This window comes from Lupinus angustifolius, chromosome LG05, assembly GCF_001865875.1.
Source record: "Lupinus angustifolius cultivar Tanjil chromosome LG05, LupAngTanjil_v1.0, whole genome shotgun sequence".
NCBI lineage: Eukaryota > Viridiplantae > Streptophyta > Magnoliopsida > Fabales > Fabaceae > Lupinus > Lupinus angustifolius.
Window position 1 is genome coordinate 20747481 of NC_032013.1, and position 19942 is coordinate 20767422.

The window sequence follows — 19942 nt, forward strand, 5'->3', positions numbered from 1 at the left end:
ATTACAATTTCTCATAATATTTGGTCATCATCTATTTAACCATGTATCTCAATATGTCAAATACATCAATGACTTAAACAAATTTTAAACATTGAAACTAGGGCCTAGTTTGAGCAAAATTATGAATACAGAGAAATAATAAAATAATGGTTCAATTATAAACAGCTTACACTATCTTTAAGCCTTAATGCTGCTGCTAAGCCACTTTCTATGGCACCTTCAACATTGGGACTAACACAAAAGTCTCCACATATGGCTAATCTCTTGCTTTTGTCCCATAGACATTTTTCATCTTCAGCAATACTAACAGCTGGAAATGCACTCCCCCTATAATAAATTCAACCAACATTACAGAAAAGTTGTCATCATTTCTAAACATATAATGGATTTGCAGTGTTAGTTACTTCAAAAAAATTCCAGTTGTAATCAATGTTATGATATCCAACCCCAACATCAAACCGGAAGAGGTCATGTATAGGTTCTAACTGATTAAACTGTTTGGTTAGACCGGACGATATTATATAATTAAAAAATACATATGAATTCCAAGTTAATGATAGATAAGGGTTAACATGAGATAAATTTACACGGTTGATTTGGTCCAAGTTAATGATTTGGTCCAACCATCCAGTTTAAAGCGGTTCGACCGAGTTTTCAGCAGGCTGACTAACTGCACGATTTTTAGCTGTTCCCTATTCCGGTCTACGATAACACTGGTTCTAATATTAAAGCAGATAAAGGAAAACCAAACAGTGGCTAAAAAACAAAGTAAAATATACTGATAATGTGATCCACATTTGCCCTTTCCTTGTACATCCTTATACCCTATACCTTTATTTCTCATACACAGATCTAAATACACGCAGGGATATTTCATAGAACGAAATTTCTCAAAAAGAAAAAGGTTTTCTATGACTGTACTTATATAAATTATCAAGGAAAGGATAAGATAACTTGAGATTCTAAAGTTGAAAAGATTAGCACAGCACACATGATTAGTACAGTTGACTCAGTAATGCAACCTTAAATACACATAATAATGCTCTAAAACTCTAGATTGTTTTGTCAAAGCACCAGCACCTAAGCATAATGCTACATATATAAATATATAGTTATATACAAGCTTATGAAGTGAGAAATAACAGTGCATACTTAGGTAGCACTTTGTCACAGACAAAACAACATGGAACATGATAGAATGAAAAAGAGTATGACATTAAAAAATGGTTCAGTTCCATGCTCTTAGTTACTCACCATCTATGGGCTCTCTTGTAAAAGGGTTGAGATATGTTAAGCCCAGTGCTTTGAAATTCTTGGAAAAGTTGTTCAGCCACTTTATTCAGTGTAATTTCAGAGGGTTTCTTGAGTCCAGTTTGAGCAATTATATCTGCTGCATATTCTGCTGTTGAATGAAGAACCCATCTTTCACTGTAAAGATACCACCACATTAGTTATCAATTGATAAAAAAGTGTAATATTTATGCAGCAATCGGCATATACCTTGCGGTAGAACGACCTGGTTTGCTGCTATCACAATAAGCCCAGCTTAGAAGTTTAGAATTTTTAAAAGAGATGTCCTTTACTGGAATCTGAATCATAAAATCGAATTTTTTAGACTAGGATCCTCGACTCGACATCAAAGAAAATGATCCTAAACAGAAGACTAAAACATTTAACAAAGCCTTTCAACTTGATTATAAATGCAATATCTTTGCATGTGAAAGGTCTAACAGAAAATTAAATTAGGAAACTATATCCATTTTTTGTGGTAGTCATTTTGCATTATACTTTTGAATTCTTCGGTTACGAAAATGACCATGTAAACATTCTTTGCTAATATCATTTTTCAGTTGTTTTAGACATCTAGTATCTAGCTACATAACTTCTTTAGAAGTGCCAAAAAAAAAATTAAAAGATACCAAGCTTACTAAGCTACATATTAAAGAGGAAATCAAGAATCATATTGCAGAAACTAAGCAAGAGCAATGAAATGGGTCCAAACTCCAAAATCAAATGACACATGTTAAATTCATGAATGAGCAAACTTGTAGAATTTAATGACACTTGGGAGTTGTATAGCTATATCATACTGATGAAAGAGGCTCAGCAAATGCCAGCATTACAGCGAAACATGGCCTAGCAGCAAGATTGTGCAACTTTGCTGACAACTCCGGCACCAACTTTAAATCTGCATCCATCACAAATGTCATAGATGAATAGTTAACATATTCCACACTTTCCAAGTTCAATCTATTAATCAGATTGTTTATCAACTGCCCAAATTTAAATATTATTTTGATAAAATCAACAAACTCCATCTTACATATCAGTTGAAGTAAAGGAATCTTTAGCTAGTCAATATATGTAAAATACTTAAAATTCACAAAGCATAAAGGAGAGGAAATGAGAGAAACTGTGTAATTGAATCAGTTTTGATTGATTGATAATGAACAAGCTAACCCCTTTATATAACCAAGGGAAAGCATTACAAAAGAGGATAGTATAAGAGGTGACTGCGAACAATAAGTCACCTCCTCTAACTAACAAACTAATTCTGTTACAACAGAAAATGCAAAACAAAAAACTCCAAACTGATTCAGTAAAACAGATTAGCTGAATCAGTTCTAAATCAAGAAGATTAAGACTTTAAGTCTTATACTCTAATAATATATAAGAAACATATCACATGTATTGCAAACAAGTACTAAATTCTTATCTCTCAAAAGTTTCTATAATACTGAAAAACTAAAAGAAAAAGTTCTCAATTGCATCCATGCCAGTTACCTAGCATAAATAAAATCCCACGAAACATGACAGACACCAAAAAAATGTATTCGACTAGCATTAGTTGAGTTTAACAATTTGATGTTACCAAAATCTGACAGTAAAATCAAATTCATGCTACCTAGAATTTTTGCAAGCAATGCACTTATATTTAGGATCTATCCCAGTGTTTCCAATATATGGAAAGGACAAGAATTTAAGCTTCGAAAACAATCATGAAATCTGTTGGGAAGTAAGTCTCACATCGCCTACCTCATTGTCTAGGGAATGGTTTAAATACCTGTTGGACTACTTTTCTCATAGCCAATTGATTTTGAGATGAAACCTGAACATAGTATCAAAGTCAAAGTCGAACTTTTTCCGGTTGTCATGGGCCAAAAGATGCCCTTTAGTTATGGGTCAAAGGTAACCCTTCGCTTGGTCCGGCAAGCTTATGTGGAAGGGGCACATTGGGAAGTAAGTCTCACATCGCCTATATGGTTTAAAACATGTTGGGCTACTTCTCTCGTAGCCAATTGGTTTTGAGATGAAACCTTAACAAAATCATTACTTATCAAGAACCCTTTTAGGCTTCACTTGTAAACCTGCATCCTCTTCATAGATTTTTTTTTATGTTGGACAATACCTTTGAAATAAAAATTACATAACAATTCAAGGAAAATGCTCTTCAGCCAAAGAAGAACGGTGGCATATAATCTAACAAGTTTATTGCCATGGTAACTGCCAAAACTTTTGTTCTTTTGGCCTGATTCGCTCACGAAGTTTTTTTTGGGTGCTAAAAAGAGAACTATTAAACAGGTCCAGCAGATCCTTCTAACCTACCCCCCAGTTTTCACCTGATCCATGCAACACCCCTAGATCTATTTGATTCACTCCATAAGAATTTCCATTATAGAGTCATAAGGATCCTCAGCCTTATACAGAGACAAAAGATATATTGGAATGTTGGTAAGAACAGAGTTGAGGAGAATGGCTCTTCCCCTAAACGAAATGGGCCTACATTTCCATTAAGCAATCCTATTTGCCAAAGCATCAATGATGGGAATCCATGTTGCAACTCTTCCCGAAATTGCACCAATGGGAATACCAAGGTAATGAAATGGCAATGTGTCCGATTTACACAAAGGAAAGTGAGATGCAGCCCCTAGGAAAAACTCATCCGTGTTAATCCCATGTATGCAACTCTTGTTGAAGTTTACCTTTAGCCCCGAAGCAAGCTCGAAGCATATTAGAATACTTAAATAAGTTATTAATAGAAAATATAAGCTACATGACTCACTACACAGCAATTGTTCTAACAGAGAGACCTATTAACAGAGCCAAACCTTGTCTCTCCTCAAAAGATCAATGAATTGTGGATCATTTTAACATTGACTAAAAAAAAGAGAGCTAAGGAAAAAAAGGCCTAATATACTTACCAAGTGGTGGCAATCTTCCTGTCACTTCCGCAATCCTGGGAGAAACTATATTCTTATCTGATGCAACAAGGCCCTTAAATTGACCAAGGTTCTGTCCATCCACCCCTATCAATGACCACAATTTTGCATCATCCAACCATTCAACTCTTCCAACACTCACCCCGAACTTGCTTTCCACACCTAATGATTAGAAAATAACAAATAAGCTTTTCGCCGAGTCCATAGTCAACTCTGAACAGTGAATCTAAATAATAAAAAGAATTAAGTGGATACCACTCTCATTGCATAATGCTTTACATATAGAATTCATGCCTGGAACACCCACATATCTCTTCCTCAATCCTTCCTAAAACAAATTTCCAGTTAGATAAACAACTATTGTAATGAAAGTGATCTCAGATGCACAAGGATTGGTGGTATAAGTCATGTCTTCTACATAGCTTGAACAAGTCTATAACTGATGTTGAGAGTTGAAGAAAAATATCATGAGTTTCCCAAAAATTATGTTTTCGAATATCTAAGATTTTGCAAAGATATATATAGTTCCACCCATCTGGAAATCACATTTTTAGGGAACTTATGCAAAGACTTCAGGGGCCAAGTTGGGTTATATTATTACTCTCGCAACCAAATGTTATCAACACCATATATTTCCAATAAACCTTCACTGTGCAGGGGTCAAGGAGAAAAGTGCTTTGAATTAGGCAGCAACAATGAAAGCATAGGAAGCCATGAAACCCAAAGATGGCAATAGATTTAGGAAGATGTGTGCAGTATTCAGACCAATGGGTAAATAATAGGACACAACCCATGTTACAAGGACTCCATTGTTTATATAGATGATAAATGTACATAAATCCAATCTAGATAATATATACTGCACAGAAAAATGATGTGAAGTGCCCAACAACTCATAGGAAGATACACTGTGATGATAAGATTCAATTGACAGTAATGACACCCTTAAGGCCCTACCCGTCAATACAAATGAAAGTATGAGACACTGCTAACCAATCATCAAGAATCAAGATCAAATATGACTGCAATATATATATAATGCACAAAATGATTTAAACAAGAAGAATACTAGTCAACCTGATATATGTTGTCAAATTTAAGGGTGTGAAAATCAAAGGAGCCAAACTTTTCTTTCCATTCAGCTACGAAACCCCTTGACTGCCACTCTTGAACTAGACATAACAGTTCAGACTTGCTAACCGAGAAAAATGGAGCACCATGGTCGAAATGCAGCTCCTTCCCATCTTCAGTTTTCTCTCTGAAATTTCATAAAAAGAGAAAACTTATGATCCTGTTTTAATTACCATTAACACAACAAAATAATTATACATGTGACATTCTCCCTTTGGAGAAGTGTTATAACCTCTTTTAATCTAGGGACAGCTATCTACCATTGCAACTGAAAAAATCAGTATTACCCGTTGGTCTAGTGATGTAAGGCCTTGTAGATCCTCAGATAGATCAAAATATCAAAAGGTTCAATTTCTGTGAGTGACACTAGTTGGGAAGGGCAATTACACACCCCGAAAGTGATTAGTTCCTTACCGTAGGGTGAGGAGATACCATTGGTTATATAAAATAAATAAGTATTGATTATACATATGAGATTCTCCCTGGATCAAATGACTGCTTATCAAAAAATGATACGTGCCTTCAAATGCTATTCCAATTTCCAAATGGGTAAAGAATAAATTACACAAAGCCCAATTAACATAAAAATGAACAATATAAAAAGAAGAGAGAAAGGAACCTTCTTTGGGACATGCGTCCACCAGGGCCTCTAGCTGACTCAAATAGAGTTACATAAACCCCATTTCTGGCAAGTGTTGATGCACACACAGCTCCTGAAACTGCAAACATTGCATTAATAACAATATTATTACTAATTTTTTATAATAAAGCATGCATCTTTAACAACCAATGATAAAATAAATAAAAAGAAAATGAGATCAGAGAAATGAAATGGGTTTGTAGTGCTTACTTCCACTTCCCACCACAGCAACCTTAAAGAAGGGGTTGTTCATGGTTTGTGTTAATGGGTTCTGCATTCTGCACTTTCTCAAATGTCATAGAGAAAGAGAGAGAAAAGGGTATAAGTAGAAGTAGTTGTGAAAGAGTAATGGTGTTGTTACTTCAAAACCAATAAAGGCGTATTGGTTGCCATATATGTTACGTAGTACAAATTATTCTGTGGTATAAGATTAAGACCATCACATGCAACTTATTCCTTTAACAAATATGTTTAATTTTAATTGCAGCATCAATCATTGAATGTCTTTCAAGCTACTCGTGGGTATGATTCACAGTTTGGGAAAAGCCCATGAGCGTCGTCTGCTCGCCCATAGTTATTGGGCGAAATGAAAAATGTGCATATGCATTTTACCTATCATGACCTATTCGCTCGTGAGCATTTTTAACAGGCAAAATGGGCGATTTATCGATATTATATTTAAAATATTGAACATCAAATACGTAAAAGTATATGTATTTTATTAAATGTGAGAAAGTTTGTTCCATTTGTTATACATGCATTTGAATAATGTAAGAAAATACTATCGTTTTCTTATTATGTATATGCATTTTGTATATATATATATATATATATATATATATGCATTTGTACTATTCTTTTTATATTTTGTATGTACTATGTATATTTGGTATTATATTTTACATTTATATTTTGTATCTATTGTATCATTTGTATGATTGTTTATTATGATAAATATATTTGTATTAAAATATATATTGTTTATTTTGTATGAAATGTATATAAATTTGTATATATTTTTTTGTCGGCCCACAAACCTGTATTGCTCATCTTTAGAGTAAATAAGGCATGATATTTCATATCCTATTTAAAAATAAATATGCACATGTCTACCCTAATTTAGATGGGTATTGCACGAGAATTAGTTAGGCAACCCTAATTGCCAATATTACTCATGGGTACGTATGTGGTATCAAATATGTAGCTTATTATATTTTTAAGATATATATATATATATATATGTATGTATGTCACTAGAGTTATATGTTATTTATTATTGACCACTCAATTAAAAATAGGACATATGAATTAGAAATTTCAATACACTTAGCTTATGTTTGGTATGACTTATTTTGTGTAGGTTATGCTTATTTTTTGAAAAATAAACTGAAAATATAAACTATATATGTTTGGCATCCAAATGAAATTATAAACTCAGTTTTTTTTTTTAAAAAGTATAAGCTTCAAAATCATTGGCTAACTTATTTTTTGATAGTTTTTTTTTCAATTTTTTCATTTCTCATTTTACCCTAACATAACTTTATCTCTCATCATTTTGTACTCTTCACCAAACATCATAACTCTTCATATCATCACCATAACTTATTAAAACTTTTGTATAAAATTTGACATTCGTGTATTATTTATTTTGTGAATTGTTAATTCAAGTTTAACAACTTCTAATTATTTATGTGTCGTGTTGTCTTTTTAATATTGATATTGGTTTTATATTGTATTTTATTTTAATATTTTTTTTAGCCTTTATTATGCAATATTAAAAATTTATAGTAAATATATATATGATGTTTTATTTTTTCAATTTTTTCATTTCTCATTTTACCACATTATAACTTTATTTCTCTACTCATTTTTACTATTCCACCAAACACCTCACATCGTCATGATAACTTATTAAAAATTTTGTATAAAACTTGACATTTGTGTATTATTTATTTCGTGAATTGTGTAATTAAAGTTTAGTAACTTTTAGTTATTTGTGTGTCATATTGTTTTTTAATATTGATATTGATTTTTATATTTATTTCATTTTAATATTTTTTTAGCCTTTGTTATGCAATATTAAAAATTTATAGTAAAAATATATGATGATAAATATTAAAAATATATTTAAAAAATAGTGTAAAAACAACCATAATAATCATAACATAAACAAATAATCTCATACCATTTTCTGTAATTTACTATGTAAAAAACAATCTTTCTATCATATCCAAACAAAACAGATTAGTTTATATTCCGTTTTCAGCTAAGGTATCCGATCCAAACATAAATAGATTATAATCTTAACAGATTATAATCTCACAGTTTATAATCTTAACAGATTATAATCTCACAATTTATAAACTGAAACTAAAAACTTAATCAATTCCAAACGCAGACTTAATGTGGGGATTTTTCTAAAAGTATGTTATTTTTCTCTGAATTTAGTGTTTTTTCCTCTCTTTATTTTCCTCGTATGTTAGGTTGGCATATCTCTTCTCATATTGGGCCTAGAGCTCTAATAGTAAGTTTGTATATTAGGCAAGTGTCCACAACTTCACCTATTCCTAAGGATTATATATGAGGAAAAAATGTATTTCCTTCCCATAAAAACAATACAAATGAATAATATATGGTGTACTAATTATTATAAATTTTTACATTGTTATATATAAATAGTTATATTCGCAATGCATAACTATTACACTCTATATTAAATTTAAATTATTTTAATTTTTTAAAGATATCATGTACCAATAATCAATGTCATGAGGATTGGACATGATGGTCTGATTAGTAATTGAACTTGTAAGTAGTCTTGATTCACATTTTTAATCGAATGAGGAGTTAAAGCACTTTGAACTGTGAATATTTTAGCCTGATCAAGTTAAACTAGTGTAACATGAAATAAACCAAAAAACTAATAGAACAATTAATTTAAAATAGGAAAAAAAAACCAAAGACATTACTCTAAGGGTTAGTCTAGGAGTTGAATTTTGGAGGCGAAGGGAGAGAAATGGAAAACTTGTGAACAATGTAATACATTTATGAGATGACTCTCAAGCCTCCCATTTCAATTTCTTCCCCTCCAAAATTCATCTCACAAACAAACTCTACTGCTTTATTTTTATCCTGTCAAAAAACAAACAAATTTTACCTTAATATAATTATACATGGTTGCTAATATTGTATAATTATGTATTTTTGTATAATTATATATTTATAAGTTATTGGGCCCGGAAAGTATTTAAACCTTATTCCAGTCCTCTTCAATTTTTGCTTGAGTTCATAACATTCTTCACATTATCCTATGGAACATACGTTGCTTGGAATGGAAAGTGCAGACCAAATTTTCAATGGGCAAAAAATAATTTTTATATACGATTTTTTTCCTAGATTCATCATATAATTTTGTAATCTCATGTATATAAATTATAAACTATGAAATGTAATTGCATTTAATGCTTGCTAGCAAAAAAACAATGGAAAATTCTATTTAATAATCTGTTTTTAACTTGGACTTTTTACCTCAAAATAAGCATGAAGTATCTCTTAATTTCAACATTTACAAAAAAAATTGATTAAGTTTCAATTTGTATTAATTATCTACATTTAAATCAATTAAAAATGCTTATTTCTTCTACCATAATATTTATTCTTTCTCCTGCCCCGTTCTACTTCAAGTCATCCTTGATAAGAGCGTTTAGTGTTTAGCTAAACATGCAGTCAATGTTAAAAAATACATTTGTAATATTAAGTTTGGAACCGAAATTAAAATATCCGAATTCTTTGACTGGAATTGGCACCAGCTCATGACAAAGTATGAATATAAATACACGTGGATGGACTTGATATTAAAACCCAAATATTTGTATTTGACTATGTCTATTTATAAATAGGAAATTAATAATACTGACTCGGTTTGTAACTTTGTATCACATTGTTCATTAGTTCAGCTTCCAGAATATATAAGGCACACCCAGCATACCCTTATTTGCCATGTGTGTGTAACCAATTATAAAAGAGTCAAAGACAAGAAAAATGACAAATATGTTATACCAAAAATAATAATTACAAATTGGATGTTCTTAGACCATTTTTATATGAAGTAAATAATCTTCAATTTGATACTTAACAAATATATATTAGTCCCTTACTTTGACAATCATGGCGTTGATTATATTTAACAAAGTATTAGGTGTAAACTTTACAGTGATAATATAGAATAATATTTAATAATAAAAAAAAGGCAAAAGGTGTCCTCGGCTACAAAAGAAATATCAATATTATTGTGGATCAAATTGACTAGTAAATTTCATCAGCTTACAATCTCCCATTCATTTTCCTTTTTCCTTTATCGTAACCATAAAAAAAATTAATGGGTAACCATAAAATTTAAAATATACTAACGTGTCAGCCGATACTCTGTATCTGTCGACCCGCATTCTTATTTTTCTGATATCAAGTGTATCCACAAAGTTTTTATAAATTTCTCAATTTATGCATCTAATAATGATTAGTCTGTCAATGAATGTTTTCTTGTGCGAGTCAAAGTTGTTCTTATTGAGGTGATGAAGAGAAAATAGAAGTATGAGAATATGTGAAATAATAGTGATGTAGTGATGGAAAATAATGAAAGAACATGTAAAAGTTTTTTATAATTATTATTGAGATATTACAAAATGATAAATTTGGAATATGATAAAAATTAGGTCATGGTGATTACTAAATGGAATTGAATGAAATTATATAAATTAAATTACTTAAATATCTTGTAAGCATATTTTACATTTATATAATAGTAAAAGTAAAATTGTAATATAAAAATTACACATATTCATTAGGCATACTTTACCTTTATATAGTAATATACATATAAATCAACATCAAAACACAAAAACATCTTACTTGCTTTGTTCAAATCAAAATTTGACAAGTAGGTAACTATAACATAAATTGGATTCCACAAATTTGGTTAAATCAATTTGATATCTAAAAGATACAACAATATCTTGTTTTTTTAGCCAATGACATCATTTGACTTTGGATTTTTTAATCAAAGGTAACAACGTCATTTGACATAGGGCTTGATACATAGGTGCCAAGTTGACAATTGATATGTTACATTAGAGATCAAATTAACCAATGTTAGAGAATAAATTTACTAAAGAACCAAATTAACGAATAATGTTAATCACATGAATTAAATTGATATTTTATTCATTTATATGTAACATACTTCATAACATTACACTGCTAATTCTTCATGAAATATTGGCAATTGCGACCTTATAGGTAGTTATAAAATTGGCACTAATACCAAAATCTCATTTCAATATAATCGTGAGCAAAACATTAGTGTTATCCAAATGACTATAAAGGTTTGTGATATGATATAACCTTTTTGTAATCGTTGTTTATGTATCCTTTATATGATATTATAACTTAACATTATTTAGAAGAGAAAAAGATATATGCACTGACAGTGTATGAGTTTTATACACTGTCATTGTATCATCACCATTGATTTTTTATTATTGTTGACTTTTTTGAAAATGTAATCCAAATGAATGATGAATGATGAAGTGCATGTGTATAAATCTTTACACTGTCAGTGTATACATTTTATACTCTATTTAGAATCCTTGATGTAGAAGCAAAATTAAAGAATTTTGGTAAATAAACCATTGAGTATATTCAATGATGGTTATTCCAAGAACTTAGAATTGTTCCTTGACTCTTCAGAACTTTGAAGTCTAACTTAGAAAGTTGGAGTAACACATTTCAAGGTGTCTTGAAAAGTATGACAACAATTTAATTTTCCACTATGTCTTTATGATGAAGCTTTCATCCCCTTCACTATATAGGGGACTTGTGAGGAATAGATACAACAAGCAACTGAGAAAAAACAACATAGAGAGAAAGTGAGAGAGTTTATATTCACTTAGTGTGATATTTGTATTCCTAGTGAGGTACTAGAGAGAGTTTGTATTTCCATCTTTTTGGGGTGAGATTGAGTGTTATCATCTTAGTAAGAGAGAGTCAAATATTGTAATCATACTTTCTATAGTGGAGATATTTTCTGGACTGGGTCCCGTGGTTGTTTCTTTATCATATTGAGGAGGTTTTTCTATGTTAAATTTCTTGGTGTTATTCTTCTACTCTTCTGTATTTTCTTTATCCATTTGCTGTTTCTGCAAGTGTCCATTTTGCATCACACAGAGGATGGAAGTTGGTTCTGAATTTCCTAACAGAGGTATCAGAGCTCCCAGGTTCATTCGGGGAGCTTAGCCTGTGTAGTCCAAGATGGAAGGAGCCTCTAATATCTCTTTTGAAGGAGACATGCTCAAGTTGACAGCTGACAACTATTCTTATTGGAAGCCCATGATGGAGGATCATTTATATTGCAAGGATATGCATGAGCCTATTTCTTGTAAAGACAACCCAGAAGATAAGGGTGATAGAGATTGAGAGCTTTCGAATCGAAAAGTTGTTTCAATGATTCAGAAGTATATTGATAGAAGTTTATTTGAGCATGTGTCCACATACACGAATGCTTATGAGTTATGGTCGAAACATGAATCTATGATTCAAAAGAAAACTCATAGAAATAAAGCATCTCTTGTTAGAAGGCTAGTGAAACTCGACTATAGAGATGGTCAGAGTATGATAGAGCACTTGAATTCATTCAAGGGTCTTGTCAATCAATTGACAAAGATATATATGAAGATAGATGATGAACTACAAGCACTTCTGCTACTGAGTTCGTTGCCTGAAAGATGAGATACATTGGTGGTCACGCTCAACAATCCAGTCTATGATGGGAAGGTCTCAATGGACACTGTTTCAGACAGTTTATTGAATGAGGAAATCATAAGGAAAGAACGAGCTATATCCTTCTATTTTGAAGCAAATGTTATGGAGAGACGTGGAAGAAGTGAAAATCATGGGATAAATGAATCTCATGGAAAAAGCAAAGGTAAATTTAGAGGTCGTTCTCAATCTCGCACGAGGTCAGTAACATGCTATTATTGTATTAAAGAAGGGCATAAGAGATCTGAATGCAGGTTCATGAAGAGAGACCAAACAGCTAAAAATGTTCGTGAAGATTTGGTTGATTCAAGGAAAAATGGTCATATGTCTACCACAACCGTTGATGTAGACGATGTTGTTCTCCTCATTGGAGAAGACAATTACCTAATTGTTGCATATGGTGATTGTGCTTGAATCATTTATTCTGGTGCTTCTTTTCATGTAAGTCCATATGAAGTTTTCTTCTCAAACTACAAGAAATGTGATTATGGTACTGTGAAAATGGGAAATCATGTTACAAGCAAAATTGTAGGAATTGGTGATATTGTGTTGCTAACAGACATATGAGGAAAGCTTGTACTGAAGAAGGTGAGACATGTCCCAGACATGCGTCTCAATCTTATCTCAATGGGTAAGTTGGATGATGTTGGTTTTGTAAGACACTTTGGTGTTGGAAAGTGGGAACTAGCAAAAGGCAACCTCGTTATTGCTAAAGGCTCAAAGGAAGGATCTTTGTACATTATGCAAGAAGGAATTTGTTCTAGAGAAGCAAATGTTGCTACCGACTCTAAAGATCTTTGGCATAGGCGATTGGAGCACATGAGTGAGAATACACTTCAGATGCTCGCCAAATACCACCTTTCAGGTATAAAATGTCAAATTTTAGATTCTTGTATTGATCGTCTTTATGGTAAACAACATAAAGTCAATTTTCAAATAATAGACAATCCATCACGGAGAGATGAAGTACTTGAATTGGTCCATTCAGATGTTTGTGCACCATCTGAAAGATATCTTAGATGAGCCTATTATTTTGTCACATTCATAGACGATCACTCGAGAAGAGTATGAGTGTACTTGTTGAAAAGCAAATATCAAGTACTATCAGCATTTAAAGAGTTCTATGTACTAGTAGAACGTGAGACTCAGAAGAAGTTGAAGTGTCTAAAAGCAGACAATGTTGGCAAGTATCGTGGTCCATTTGAAGCCTATTGCAAGGCTTATGGTATCAGACTGGAGAAGACACCGCCAAAGACTCCTCAGTTAAATGGAGTAGCTGAGAGGATGAACCGCACAATTGAAGAGAAAATCATATGCATGTTGCAGGATGGAAATCTCTCCAAGTCTTTCTAGGGTGAAGATTGCAGTAGATCTAATAAATCAGACACCTTCAAGACCCTTGAATGGAGAAATTCCAGAGGAAGTATGGTACAAGAAGAAGACATCCTTCAACCACCTGACATTATTCGGATGCATAGCCTTCGTTCAGATTCCAAAACATGAGAGAAAGAAGTTAGATGTTAAGACCATTAAGTGCATTTACCTTGAGTCCCCAAAGGATGAATTTGGGGATAGACTGTGGGACCCGATAAAAATGAAAGTTGTAAGAGGCAGAGATGTTATGTTCTTTGAGGATCAGACGATCAAAGATATTCAGAAGAAAAACCAGTGCAAGTCCAAAGTTTGCATTGATTCAGGGGGAGAGATTCCTCAACAGACAAATCCTGATCATCAGATAGATCCAGAATAGACAGATCCTGCTCACACAGAAATTGATCAGATTAATGAAGATTCAAATCATGATGAAGTGGTGGTAGACACACAAATCCATCAATAACCCAAGCCAATAGAGCATCATATGCAAGTTGAACTAAGGCACTCCGGAAGAGGCAGAGTATCTTATTCAAAGTATCCTAAAGAAGAATATATCACATTGACAGATAATGGTGAACCTCAAGACTTCTTAGAAGTTATGTAGACAATTGATAAAGAAGAGTGAATTAAAGACATGGAAGATGAGATGAACTCGTTACATGAGAATCACACTTATGATCTGGTGCAGTTGTCCAAAGGAAGAAAAGCCTTGAAAAACAAATGGGTTTATAGGCTTAAAGTTGAAGAAGGAAGCTCAAGACCAAGGTACAAAGCTCGGATTGTTATGAAAGGATGTAATCAGAAGAAAATAGTTGATTTTGATGCGTGAAGTATTCCTTCATAAGAGTATCATTGGGTCTAGCAGCTAGCCTAGACTTAGAAGTTGAACAACTTGATGTCAAAACAATTTTCTTACATTAAGACATCAAAGAAGAAATCTATATGGAGCAACCAGAAAGTTATGAAGAACCAGTCAAGGAATACTTAGTGAGTCGTCTGAATAAGAGTTTATATGGTCTAAAACAAGCACCGAGACAGTGGTACAAGAAGTTTGAATCATTTATGACCAAATACAGCTTCAAGAAGACAACTGGTGACCATTGGGTATTCATTAAAAGGTATGAAGATGGAAACTTTATTATCCTCCTCTTATATGTTGATGATATGTTAACCATTTGGCGTGACAAGACCAAGATTGTTGGTTTGAAGAATGCTTTAAGCAAGTCTTTTGCTATGAAAGACTTTGGTCCTATAAAGCCGATCATTGGAATAAGGATAATCAGAGATCGTTCCAGGAAGTTGCTATGACTATCACAAGAGAAGTATAGTGAGATAGTTCTCAAAAGATTCAACATGGATAAGACAAAGCCTGTTAGTGTTCCACTTGCTAGACATTTCAAGTTAACAACAATGAAATGTTTAACTAATGATGAAGAAAAGAAAGAAATGAGAAGAATGCCTTATTCCTCGGTGGTAGGAAGCCTAATGTATGCTATGATTTGTATAAGACCAGATATTGCCCATGCAGTTGGAGTTGTGAGTCGGTTCTTGTCCAATCCTAGTAAAGAGCATTTGGAATGCAGTAAAGTGGATATTTAGATATCTGATGGGAACTACCAAAAGATGTTTATGTTTTGGTAATGAAGATCATATGTTAGTAGGATACACAGATGCTAACATGGTTAGAGATGTAGATTCCAGAAAATCTATATCAGCTTATCTAACTACCTTTGCATGGGGAGCTGTATCTTGACAATCCAAGTTACAAAAATGTGTTGCATTATCAACAACTGAAGCAGAATATATTGCAGCATCTGAAGTTGGCAATGAGATAAAATATATGAAAATTATCTTGCATGAGTTGGATCATGTTCAAGATAGATATGTTTTACACTGTAACAACCAAAGTATAATCAACCTAGCTAAGAATCATACGTTTCATTCTCGGACAAAGCATATTGATTATCGTTAGCATTTGATACGAAATGTTTTGGAGGATGGAGAGTTGCAACTTGTGCAAAATCATACAAATGACAACTAGCCCGACATGATGACCAATACAGTTTCACTCAAGAAGTTAAAAGACTATTGCAGAGGTACAAGATTGGTGATACCCATCAATTAATTCATGAAGAGAGGATATGTTGGGAATCCTTCCTAATTAATGTGGAAGCAATACCAATGAATCTTGGTAGATGAACTATTGAGTACATTCAATGATGGTTATTCCAAGGTCTTGAAATTGTTCCTTGACTCTTGAGAACTTTGAAGTCTAACTTAGAAAGTTAGAGTAACACTTTGCAAGGTGTCTTAAAAAGTATGACAACAATTTAATTCTCCACTATGTCTTTATGATGGAGCCTTCCTCCCCTTGACTATATATAGGGGACTTGTGAGGAAGAGATACAACAAGCAAATGAGAAAGAACAACATAGAGAGTGAGAGAGTTTATATCCGTTTAGTGTGATATTTGTATTCCTAGTGAGATACTAGAGAAAGTTTGTATTTCCATCCCTTTTGGGTGAGATTGAGTGTTATCCTCTTAGTAAGAGAGAGTCAAATATTGTAATCCTACTTTTTATAGGGGAGATATTTTCTGGACTAGGTCCTGTGGTTGTTTCCTTCTCGCATTGAGGAGGTTTTTCCACGTTAAATTTTTTGGTGTTATTCTTCTACTCTTCTTTATTTTCTTTATCAACTTGTCACTTCCACAATTATTTTGCCACTTTTGGTATAATTATTTATCATCTTAGTTTCTAACAAATGAAAAATACATCTTTTGTACTGAAACATTTAATTTTGCCACTCAATTATGCCCTTGTCCGGTAATATAATCTTTTGTAAGTTGAGTTTTGGGAAATTAAAATTAAAAAAAAAAAATTGAAGTCATTTTATAATTATATTTCATAATTCTAAAGTTTTATATTTTATTTTCTTTCCCTCTAAAATATAACAAACAAAAACAAACTCCTACCGAACTAAAGAAATATTTTTCATCTTCCTAGTCTGATTTTTTTAATCTGATTCTGTTTTTGTTTTTTCTAACGAGACAAAATACTGAGTCGTCAATCGTAAAGCTCTATGAAAAGGGATAAGGTGTATTTGACTTGGTCAATAAAGAAGATGCCACCAATAAAATATGTCACCTTTAGCTATTACTTCAATATTAATATTGATTGGATTGAAGTCGTGGATTATTTTTTCTGCTGAGATCACACAACGTACTTTAAATCTCCTTATAAATATTGTTACATAATTTGATTAGTTTTGTACTATAATTACATTTTTTTTACCTGAAGAAAATTTGCTTCAATAGATAGACATATTGCATTAACTTCCAAGTGGAAGACATAGAGAAGGAGGAGAGGGTTAAAAGTGGTGTGTTAGAGCCTCAGAGGTATATTATATTGTTAGCACTCCTCTTATAGACATTATTTATGACAATTTTATGTAATCTCTAGCTCAAGTGGTTTCCAATTCTTATTCCTTACCTTAAAATTTGTCAATTTCATAATTGGAGGTGATTAGTACAATTTGAGGGGGAATAAAATTTAAACCAAATTAAAATTAAAACTTGGGAGTTTACGATTTCAATTTTTTTTTTACCAATATACGACTTATATTTGCTTAATTCTACTGGAGCGAGTGATGAACAATATATTGCACACTATTCATAACCTTAATTTAGTATGATTGATAATTCTTGGTGTCTAATTGACTTTGTTTCACATGGTTTAGTGTTTTACACTTTATTGGACTAATATTCCTAAAATGGGTTAATTTGGGATTATTTGGCTTGACTAAATCTATTACCATGATTGTCCTAACCTTAGAGAATTTTGGAGCTTTGGAATTGTTTTGGGAATGAGTATTAAGTAAAAAAGGGTGCATTGTTCTTCAAATCTTGTACATTCTTGGTTATATCTTAATGATGATTAATACAATTGTGTACATAAGTGTTCACCAAAAAAAGAAAAACCAAAATACATGAATAATAAAAGGAAAAACAACAAAAAGAGAAACAAAAGTGAATAAAAGGTTGAGTAAGGCAAAGAAGATTGGAAATAGAGATTTGGTCTTATTTTGGGTTGATTTTTGCTTACTTTTTACTCATTCCTCATTGCTCCTATATTCAATTTGGTTTTACCTACATATCCCATATTTATTCTACCTTGTCTTTGGCCCCATTACAACCTTGAAAAATCATTTTGATCTTTATGTGCATGTGCTTGTGATGTTGATGTTAGATGTTTGTCAAGCCTATGGTTGTGTTTGTTTTCATGAAGTGCTTTGAGTGTAAACACTTGCAACCTAAGACACATGAGTGTAAACACTTTAGAGAGCATATCTTGTGAGGTTCTATCATTGTTGTTATGACTTGCCTCTTGGTTTGATTGATTTCATGGCATACTTGAATTTATTGGATGATGTTCATGAATATCTTGATTTGATTCTTTTACCTTTGTGTATTTGATTTTGCCTATTTCGTTGCATTTCCTAGATTTTATTGTGAAGTATATGATTTTCTTAGGTGTTCATTTTCTAGTTTTTGTGAACTTCTTGCATGACTCACTTTGGTGCATATCGATTAACATAACCTTATTATTTCTTGATTTTGCGCAAGAGTGCAAAAGGTTAAGTGTGGGGTATTTGATAAACAATATATTACACACTACTCATAACCTTATTTGGTCTGATTAAATTTATTATCATTTTCAGATCATATTTGACACCAATGATATTTTGGGCACTATGGAAGTGGAAGATATGTGTTGATGTGAAGATTGTATTTTTATTTTAGGAGTTTTTTTTATTGTAATTTAGCTTTGGGCTCATTGTTTAGGTCAAATTCGGTTTTATGTGTGTTGGAGGGGTTAAATTCGGATTCCTCACTCCAAACACACACTTTACTTTTCCTCATTTTTTGAAACACACATTTTCGTTTCCCCCTCTTTTTGCTCTGCTAGGGTTTCACTTCTTCTTCATTTTTTCATTTTCGGTTTGTTCGTCCATTGCCATGGAAGGCTAAATTTCTGGACTGTTCTTTTGGTAATGTATCACAACTCTTGAGGTTTTGTTATTAATGCATTTTCGGTTTCTTTATTGTTGATTTCTTATATCTTATTTCTGAATCTTTATTGTTGATTTCTTCTATGTTAGAAACTGATTTATGAGTTTATCTTCGCTTAGTTGATTTACTCTCTCTAGTGCATGAATGATTAGTTCGTGTGAATTTGTTAATCGTTTCATGCTTATACTGATTTCGCCTAGTTAGAGGTTTAGGTTCTGGAACTTTGAATTGATTATCGCTTAGTTAATTGAATCTTAAAAAATTCGGAAGTTAATGGTTGGAATCTGAAAATAATCTTTTGAAACTGAGGATTGAGTTGTGAACAAACGAACCAAAGAGATTTAATCATTTTATCATATTGTTATTTACTGTTTCTGAATTTGCTTATTGTTCATACTAATCCAACAAAACCCCCATTTGTATGTGAATATAAAAGGTGTTTGAATCTTTGCTTAAAAGATAATCTTTAGAAAACGACCTAGGAGTCACTTCCTAATATTATAGTTCTTAATTGTTATGTTATTTGTATCGGGTACGGCCTCGATCAGGGAGTTTGTGATGAATGATACAAGTGATTTAGACCAACAACATATCCCAGGAATTGTCAATTCCATACGAGACAACACAGGAGTGAATATAACAAAATTGCTATTATCACTATCATCACACCACTATCACTTTATCATATTATTA

The 19942-nt window shown here is 32.2% G+C and overlaps 1 protein-coding gene across 1 annotated transcript; it reads right to left on the reverse strand.

Annotated features, from left to right (window-relative positions):
• On the reverse strand, window positions 1–6360 carry LOC109348033 (renalase). The gene is made up of 9 exons (XM_019588218.1): window positions 6202–6360; window positions 5971–6070; window positions 5298–5478; window positions 4476–4548; window positions 4203–4382; window positions 2091–2188; window positions 1501–1589; window positions 1255–1428; window positions 1–327 (listed from the first exon to the last, which is right to left on the reverse strand). The coding sequence occupies exons 1-9, from the start codon at window positions 6266–6268 to the stop codon at window positions 156–158; spliced, it is 1134 nt and encodes a 377-aa protein (XP_019443763.1). The 5' UTR covers window positions 6269–6360; the 3' UTR covers window positions 1–155.